This window comes from Staurois parvus, unplaced genomic scaffold, assembly GCF_062004578.1.
Source record: "Staurois parvus isolate SC_StPar_1 unplaced genomic scaffold, SC_StPar_1.0 ptg000011l, whole genome shotgun sequence".
Classification (NCBI taxonomy): domain Eukaryota; kingdom Metazoa; phylum Chordata; class Amphibia; order Anura; family Ranidae; genus Staurois; species Staurois parvus.
The window spans coordinates 26,984,347-26,994,464 of NW_028317807.1; the positions used below are offsets into that span (position 1 = coordinate 26,984,347).

At 42.2% G+C, this 10,118-nt stretch overlaps 1 protein-coding gene across 1 annotated transcript in view; it reads right to left on the bottom strand.

The window, feature by feature from the left end:
• Positions 1-10,098, bottom strand: part of UBE2G2 (ubiquitin conjugating enzyme E2 G2) — a 103,286-nt gene extending 93,188 nt beyond the window's left edge. The window contains exon 1 of the mRNA XM_089671867.1: positions 9,966-10,098. Within this exon, the coding sequence (XP_089527993.1) occupies positions 9,966-10,008 (43 nt within the window). The 5' untranslated portion in view covers positions 10,009-10,098. The remainder of the gene's footprint in view (positions 1-9,965) is intronic.
• Between the last annotated feature and the right edge of the window lie 20 nt (positions 10,099-10,118).

Consider the following 10,118-nt stretch of genomic DNA (forward strand, 5'->3'; position numbering starts at 1 on the left):
AGATTATTTTGTAAAGGGCCTGCAAGCTCAGAGCTGACCTTTTTACTATTAATATATTCAAAGAATTTTTGGGGGTTTGTATTGCTATCTGTCGATCGTTTGCTATTATTGCGGCTTTGATTTCCTTTTTACATACTCTGTTGCATTCTTTGTAATGCTTAAATGATGGTGACATTCCTTCATTTTATATTTTATAAAAGCTCTTATTATTTATAGCTTTTTTAACTTTGGCTGTGAGCCACATAGGTTTTTTTTTTTGCCTTTTAAACCTGTTGCCTGTGGGAACATAATTTGCAGTGTGTTCACATATAGTCTTTCTGAAGAATTCCCATTTCTGTATTGTGTTCATTGATGCCAATATTCCCACCCAGTCGAAGTCTTGGAGAGCAGCTCTCAGCCTTGGAAAACTAGCTCTCTTAAGGGTGAGTGTTTTTATTTTTTTTCTTGTATGTGCTTGTTGTTTACAACTAACAATAAATGACATCATGTTATTGGACTCTTTTCTCGGGAAACATTAGCCTAATGCTGATAAGCATCCAGACTTAAAATATAGATATTTTGCTTCATTTAAGAGAGTGGACAGGTGGCTGGGAGGTAATATGTCCACTCCTTACCGCTTTTTTTAATCTTCAAAAAGCCAAACCACCACTTTGCAACCTCACGATTTGAAAGGAGCTGCAGAGAGGTTGCGCCTTGGCCCTATTAACTTGAATTAGTTGCATTTGGTAGCAATAATGCCTGCCAAATATGACAGAGGTGACTGACAGCTTGTGTACAGACCTGAGCAGCTGCATGCTCCTGTTCAAGTGAGTGATCACAGGGAGAAAGAAAACCACAGCTCAACTGCCTGCTTTTACCACCTCCTTGCTACACGTTTGAGTGAGCCCTTAGATCCATTCACTTATAGTGTTCTCACCAAAACATTTTTTGCACAGCTTAGTGGTGAAAAAAAAAAAAAAGACAGTTTAACCATAGCATCCAGATGCTGCTGCCTTGGGTTGCACTGCCCTAAAGAAATAAACAGGTAAAACAACAAAAGCAACTGTTCCTTTGTGATCTTTTGTATATTACGAAAGACTTAAAGAATTAAAAAAAAAAAAAAAAAAAACATGCTGCTTGCTAACCACAACTCAGAACACAAATGACAGATTATGAAGACGATATTGTTTGCATGCTTAGGCAACAGAAAGTTTGAAGTAGAATTCCAGCCTAAATAAAACAGTCAAAATTCTTCCCTCCCCCCTCCTAACAATTATGCTGGCTAAGCTGTGTAAAAAAAAAAAATATATGTATATACCCTGATCAGACATACAGGGGTTTATTTACTAAAGCTGGAGAGTCCAAAATCAGACTCCCTTCTGCATAGAAACCAATCAGCTTCCAGGTTTCATTGCCAAAGCTTCATTGAACAAGCTGAGGTTAGAAGCTGATTGGTTTCTATGCAGAAGGGAGTCTGATTTTGGACTCTCCAGCTTTAGTAAATAAACCCCACAGTGTGTGGCAGGCGTACACCCAGACATGGACGCAGTTCAACCATTTTGGCTTCAACCTCCATCTTGGCAAAGGGGTTAACCATCCTGACAAGCATATTTCCCCCTCATTCTCCCCCCTCCCTCTCTGAGAGTCACAGCGACTTTTGGCCAGTGTGAGTGTATTAAAAGTGTCACAGGCGAGAGCCCAGCAGGGAGCCACAAGTGCCCAAAGAACCTGTGCAATTTAACACCTCGTAAAAAGATAACACAGCCTTCCCAGCAGTTCAAAAGACATTGAACCAGTTAACCTTTTTAAAATCCATTTTTCCCCTATGTCTCCTATCTTGGGATATGAGAGACTTACATAAAAACCAGGCATATCGTCAGATTGGCCAAGCGGAGACGAACATTTTGATAGGTCACTCTCCGTGGTTGGAATACATAGGAAAGCAGAAAAGTAGATCTCGTGAACCATGCAGTATAGAATTTCATAATTCATATCTAATCAATCCTCAGAAGTGTCTGCATAATAATCTACCCACGGGTGGAGTGCCACTTATGCATATGGAAAGTTATGAGCCAAAGTATGAACTATAAGAGATTTTGGCTCTAGTTTAAGTCTACGCCCAGACCTTCCCACCCTAAACGGGGTATTGGTCCATGACTTCAGAGACACCCCCTGCTAGGGAACTACAAATTGGGTTGTCAGGCCTAAGAAAGTTAAGTTGAAGAAGTCTCCCATTTTAACATCAGAACCACCTTGGGAGACCCGTACCCTTTCGCTCTGAAACTTGATCTGCAAACCCAAGGTTGATTTGCAAGTACTTTAACCCTTTAACCTCCTTCTGTTACCTTTTTTCTGTGCTGTTGTTCTCTGTATATTTATATATATATATTGGTTACATCTTTTTTCTGTAAATATTTTTATTGCACCCGTTTGACCTTTTAGTAATAAATCTTTCCTTCTGAAAGTGTTGAACTGTTTCTATAGCTCTTAATTGCAATTTACGAATTCCTGCCTCTAAAAAGAGCGCTGTGTTTGTTTAACCCTCTGTATAACCGGCCTGCGGTGACCGTGTTATCCAGACGATTATCTCAACTATTATAGTGTTATAGCTGATATTGCCGAGTTTCCTCTTTCTCTGTACAAAAAGGAGGTGGTGGCAGTGTGAAGGGTTAATTGCATAATTAATCTGACCCAGTAACAATCGCTCAGGCTGCCAGTACATAGATTGTGGTCCAATTAGCTGGAAAATCGTTGTGCAGCTGGGTGTGGCATTGTTACGCACGTGACATTGTGGTTTTAAATTGGCTAGTCTTTTGGTCTCGAGTTTGATGAGAAGGGCTGGGGTCTGACGCCGCGCTCGTCACATATTAGTGACAGCGATCGTGGGATCGTCACATATTGGTGGCAGCGATCTTGCGTCCGTCACACAGTGCATCTAGAAAGTATTCACAGCCCTTAATCTTTGCCACATTTTGTTATGTTACAGCCTTATTCCAAAATGGATTAAATTCATTTTTTTCCTCAACATTCTACAAACAACACCCCATAAAGACAATGTTAAAGCAGTTCGTTTTGAAATCTTTGCAATTTATTAAACATAAAAAAAAAAAAAAAAAAAACACATTATACAGAAGTATTCACAGCCTTTGCCATGACACTCAAAATTGAGCTCTGGTGCATCCTGTTCCCACTGATCATCCATGAGATGTTTCCACAACTGGACTGGAGTCCACCTGTGGGAATTCAGTTGATTGGACATGATTAGGAAAGGTATAAACCTGTCTATATAAGGTCCCACAGTTAACAGTGCATGTCAGAGCACAAACCAAGCCATGAACTCCAAGGAATTGTCCGTAGACCTCCGAGACAGGATTACATCAAGGCACAGATCTGGGGAAGTGTACAGAAATATTTCTGCAGCATTGAAGGTCCCAATGAGCACAGTGGCCCCCATCATCCGTAACTGGAAGAAGTTTGGAACCACCAGGAATCTTCCTAGAGAGGGCCGCCCGGCCAAAATGAGCAATCGAGGAAGATAGGCCTTAGCCAGGGAGGTAACCAAGCACCCGCTGGTCACTCTGAAAGAGCTCCAGCGTTTCTCTGTGGAGCGAGGAGAACCTTCCAGAAGAACAACCATCTCTGCAGCACTCCACCAATCAGGCCTGTATGGTAGACTGGCCAGACGGAAGCCACTCCTCAGTAAAAGGCAAAGGGCAGCCCGCCTGGAGTTTGCCTAAAGGCACCTGAGGGACTCTTAGACCATGAGAAACAAAACTCTCTAGTCTGATGAAACAAAGATTGAACTCTTTGGCCTGAATGCCAAGCGTCATGTCTGGAGGAAACCAGGCACCGCTCACCACCTGGCCAATACCATCCCTACAGTGAAGCATGGTGGCAGCAGCATCATGCTGTGGGGATGTTTTTCAGTGGCAAGAACCGGGAGACTAGTCAGGATTGAAGGAAAGATGAATGCAGCAATGTACATAGACATCCTTGATGAAAACCTGTTCCAGAGCGCTCTGGACTTTAGACTGGGGCAACGGTTCATATTTCAACAGGACAACGACCCTAAGCACACAGCCCACATTACAAAGGAGTGGCTACGGGCCAACTCTGTGAATGTCCTGGAGTGGCCCAGCCAGAGCCCAGACTTGAACATCTCCGGAGAGATCTGAAAAAAAGGCTGCGCACCGACGCTCCCCATCCAACCTGATGGAGCTTGAGAGGTACTGCAAAGAAGAATGGGATAAATTGCCCAAAAATAGGTGTGCCAAGCTTGTAGCATCATATTCAGAATGACTTGAGGCTGTAATTGGTGCTAAAGGTACTTCAACAAAGTATTGAGCAAAGGCTGTGAATACTTACATATGTGGTTTTTTTTGTTTTTTATTGTTAATAAATTGCAAAGATTTCAAAACGAACTTCTTTCACGTTGTCGTTATAGGGTATTGTTTGTAGAATGTTGAGGAATAAAATGAATTTAATGCATTTTGGAGTAAGGCTGTAATAAAACAAAATGTGGCAAAAGTTAAGCGCTGTGAATACTTTCTGGATGCACTGTAATATTATGACCACCCTCCATAACCTACACTAAGCCTTTGAAGGTATGCTATAGTATCTGGCACTAAGCCATCAGCACCAGATCCTAAGTCCTGTAAATTGCGAGGTACATCCCACAGATGCTCAATTGTATTGAGATTTGGAAAATTTGGAGGCCAAGTAAATGCCTCGAAATTATTGTTGTGTTCTTCAAGCCATTCTTGAATTTATCAGACCAAGTCAGTTCTGATGTTCACATACCCATTGTAGGCGTTTTGACTGTGTACACAGGTCAGAATGGGCATGGTCTGCTTTCAATACATCAACTTCAGGGACAACAGGTTTACTTGCTGCCTAATATATCATATCCATTTTTAAATGCCATTGTAACAAAATATTCAATGTTATTCACTTTACCTATTAGTCGACATAATGGTATTGCTGATCAGTGTACACTTACCTATTTTCAGCCTGCTCTGGTTTGTGGACGTCATCCAGCTCCCTTATTGCAGCTGTAGAGGAAAGGAGGGAGCGTTCACGAAGGCTGGGACAGTCATCGAGCACTCTCTCCTCTCCGTGGCAGCTGAGAGCAAGAAATCGGACTGCAGCAGGCTAAATATAGGTAAACATATACATCTTTTTAAAACTGTGATAGGAGGGGGGAAGGGACATTTTTAAGACTAGCTAGGTTTAGGCTGGAATTCTACTTTAACGTTAAAGTATATCTAAAGCCAGAGCCATTTTTTTTACATTTAGATAGAATACGGATACATAGAACCCCTGTCAGATTTTATTGATGCCTGTGACCCAGTTAGGGCGATTTACGTTCTCTATTTGTCTTGGTGACCAGATTTTAAAGCAGAAATAAACTCAAAACATTCTTTTTTCGGGGGCCCTCAGGTGTTTTCTGCTTTAGGATACCTTCCTGTCCAGTTCACCTTGGTGAATTACAGAATATTTACTCCTGTGTGATGTAGATGAGGAGAAGAGGAGGTGTTCTGTAGACCTAATACACTTCCAGGCCTAACAATGCTGCTAGATAAAGTACAGTCAGTAAGCGCAATCACCCTAGGACAGGAAGAATGTCACTGACAGGATCACAAGGAGACTATAGATTAAAAAAAAGTTAATTAATGCAGGTTTCAAATATAATGTTGTCTAATGACAGCGGGCAAGCACACAAACGTAAACAAGCAAGGCCTATCAGAATAACTGCTCCCCCTAACATCCATATTATACAATGGCCTATTAGGAAGTGGTTATACAATGTACCTAATGGATGCAGTCAGCTTCATCCACAACGCTCCACGGAACTGCCCTTCTAAAACCAGTAGCCACTTCTCCATAATCACTTTTAGACCTTTCTGCTGCCTTTGATACAGTTGACCACCCATTCCTCCTAACAAAGCCTTCCTTGAAATCCAAGACTCTGCAATTTCCTGGCTCTCCTTCTACCCACTGAAGCGTTCTTTCGGTGTCACCCACAACTCTCTCTCTCCTTCATCTTTCCTTAAGGGCCCCCAAGACTGTGTCATTGGCCTCTTTCTATTCTCTATCTACACCCCCTCCTTTGGTCAGTTGATAGCCTCCCGTGGCTTCCAATACCATCTCCATACTGACACCCATATCTATGTCACTGTTCCTCATCCTTTCAGCCTCATTGTGTCAATTTACTGACAGACATATCCATATGAATGTTGCATTACTCAACATTTTCAAAACTGAACTCATAATATTTCCTCCCTCCCCTGACTTTTCCATCAAGAGTCATAGCACAACTATCAGTCCCTCCCCTCGTAGCAGAGTTCTAAGTGTAATCCGAGACTCGAACCTCTCTAAATCTTGACCCCTTCACCTAACATATCCAAATAATGCCCCTTTTTAACCAATTACACAGCCAAGATACTTATTCACTCCCTTACTATATCCCACCTTAACTACTATAACTCCGTCCTCGTTGGCCTCCCTTTACATAGGCCATCCCCCCTTTGGCCTATCATGAATGCGGCTTCTGGACTTGTACACCTTAACAACTACTCAGTGTCCGCTACTCCTCTCTGCTGGCTTCTGCTCGCTCAACAAATAAAGTTAAAAATACAAACAACTTACAAATCCATCCACAACTTTGTCCTGAGCCACATCACCAACCTCATCTCAAAATATGACCCAAACCCTTCCTCCCACACCTCGGAATACCTTCTGCTCCCTAATCACACCCGGGATGCCCTTGCCTTCAGGAATGTTCTATAGCCTCTCCCATCCTCTGGAACGCCTTACCTCAATCTGTCTAAATATATCCTACTCTTCCTTTAGGTGATTTAAAAAAACTCATCTCTTCATGGAGGCCTATCCTGCCTCTCCACCCCCATGTAAAGCTCCCCCCACCCACTGTCTCCCAGGATCCGCTTGCATATCTGCGGGCCTGAGATCGGCTCACTGTCAGCAGCTGCCATTATGATGTCACTTCCGAGTCCCCGTTGAGAGATTCCCAGCAATTGAGGCTGGGAAAGAATGTAATGCAGTGCATTACATTCAGGGAAGCAGAGGGGAAACATTCAGGGTCTTTTAGACCTCCACTTGCCCATCTGCAGGCCCGGCTCGCCGCCGGCTAGAGGGGAGGGAGAAGAGTGGACAAGTCTGCTCCCCTCCATTTCTTGTGCTGACCCGGAAGTGACGTTATGCTGTCACTTCCGGGTCCCCGTTGAGAGATTGTAATACAATCCCTGGAAAAGAGCAAGCCCCAGCGGAGCAGAAGGGAGACATCCAGGGTCTTTTAGACCTTGGATTTCTCAATAAAGAGAACCTCTCACCAAAAAAATCATCTCATAGGGGGACACTGTCTCTTACGTGATGAAAAAAAAAAGTAAAAAAAAAGTGGTTTTTTTTTAAATTGTAAAAAATGAAAGTTACACCCAAGCACGCCCCACTTTAAAACTGAAAGGCGCCCCACTTTCAAACTTAAAAGCACACTGGGGCGCCTACGCATGAAAACGTTGATTGAGATACACGTTACATATCGCAGTGCATGCCAGAATGAGAGCAATAATTCTAGCACCAGACCTCCATCATAACACTACACTGATGACCTAGAAGGGGCTTTAAAAGCCTATAGAAAATATAGGGTACTGAAACTAGCTGCCATTTCACGAGCGCATGCACATTTAGGGTTTAACAAGTTGGATAGCTATTTACTCGTTGCAACCTCATCTTTTATATTTTACAAAAAAATAGGATAATTATTGCTTTTTTGTGCTCTAAAATTAACTAAGTTGTATTTTTTATAGAAAAGTTTGCAGTAATATCATGCGACATAAAAAAACTGGAACTACTACTATTTTATTCTCTAGGGTCTCTGATTTCAGAAAATATATCATGTTTGGGGGTTTGTGTACTTTTCAGGCCTGAAATGATTTTTTTTAATCTTGTGCAAAAAACGGCTCTGGCAGCGAAAGGGATAAAGGATAAGCCCAACACTCCCCTTTCCTGACAAGCACCCAATCGGTGCTCATTACACTGCATGGTGTCGCTCTGTTCCCTGCTAGTTCCCGAGTGCGGTGCTGGAAACAGGCAGTGAGGGGAGGAAGAGATACACAGCGCAATGTTAAAAATATTAAAATGTTTAAGTCGCCATAAATCCCCTTTTGTTTTTAAAACATTCGTAATATCACCTCTAATTTAAATACGGTTTTGGTTGATTTTTTTTTTTTTATCTGGACAAGTAGATTGTCACATGGGACAAGTACATTAGGACACGTCTGCTCCCCTCCCCTTCTTGTCCTGACCTGGAAGTGATGTGACATCACTTCTGGTTCCCCGCTGACAGATTCCCGGCCAGTCAGAGGAAAACAGGGGAGACATGCAGGGTCTTTTAGACCCTGGATGTCTCAAAAAAGAGAACCTGTCACCGAAAAATCATCCCATAGGGGACTTTTTGTCCCCTATGTGACAGAAAGAAGAAAAAAAAAAAGAAGTAAAAAAAAGGTATATATATGTTTTTAATGTATGCTTGTAACCCAAGCATATACCCCCCCCCCAGATTTTTCAAGACCCCCCAAACATATGCACACGCACAAACTTAAAGGCACGCGCTGGGACGCCAACAAATGAAAACGGCGATTGCAATACACATGTTATATATCGCCACGCATGCCAGAATGAGGGCAATAATTCTAGCACTAGACCTCCTCCTTAACACAAAACGGATGACCTATAAGAGGCTTTAAAAGCGTCACCTATAGAAAATATAGGGTACAAAGTTTGTTGCCATTTCACAAGCACGCACAAATTTAAGGTCTAACATGTTGAATATTTATTTACTTGATGCAACCTCATCTTTTATATTTTACAAAAAAATTGGATAAGTTATTGCTTTGTGTGCCCTAAAATTAACTTAAGTGGATTTTTTACTGAAATTTTGTGTTTCCTAGACCTTTGTCATAGTATCATGTGATATAAAAAATTGGAACTACCGCTATTTTATTCTCTAGGGTCTCTGGTTTCAGAAAAAATATCATGTTTTGGAGTAATGTGTAATCTTCAGGCTTTAAATTATTTTTTTAAACGTGTGCAAAAAAACAAAAATGGCTCTGGCAGCAAAAGGGTTAAAGGATAAGCCCAACACCCCCCTTTCCTGACAAGCAGCCAATTGGTGCTCATTACACTGAAAGGTCTCTCTCCTCCCTGCTAGTCCCTGGGTGTGGTGTGGTGCTGGAGACAGGCAGGGAGGGGAGGAGGAGATGAACTGCGCAATGTTAAAAATTATTAAACGTTTAAGTCGCCATAAATCCTCTTTCATTTTTAAAAGCCCCATAAAGCACCTCCGATTTAAATACGGTTTTGGTTAAAAAAAAACATTTTATCAGGACAAGTAGATTTGGACACGAATTTAGTCCCTGGACAAGCAGTTTTTCAAAAATGTCCACACCCCTGCATGTTTAATAGCAAAAAGTAAAAAATACAGTTTTTTCTCAAAATTGTCACTTTTTTATAGCGTATTAAAACGAAAAACGCAGAGGCGATCAAATACCACCTAAAGAAAGCTCAATTCGGGGAAAAAAAAAACGTAAATTTCTTTTGGGTGCAGCTTTGCATGACCGCGCAATTATCAGTTAAAATAACGCAGCGCCGTACCACAAAAAAATGGCCTGGTCGGGGGGGGGTAAATTCTTAGGTGAGCAAGTGGTTAATGAGCACCTTATTCAGCCACAGAACCTGTATAATTAATGTGTATTCGGTTTTAAAGAGATGATGTAGCAACTTCACTTTGATGAGCTTTGGAGATGGAAGAGACAGTGCTGTCATTGTAATCTGACACTACAGACCCGTAATACTCAGAAGAGCCGGGCTGCTGTCACCCGACAGAAGAGACCAGCTCTGAGCACTTATGTGTGTTTACAGAACAATACTTCATGACAACCATTATCTCCCGGTCTCCAGAGAGGACTCACGTTTGTACTCGGCCATCAGCCGCTTCAACGCCGTCCCCGCCATGCCTTAGCTCTAGCAGCCTCCGCTGTTTATTTACGGAAATGAGAGATTCCGTTTCCGGGACACGTCACGGACCAGGATCCCATTGGCCCATGCGCAGTACACCCGGCGCT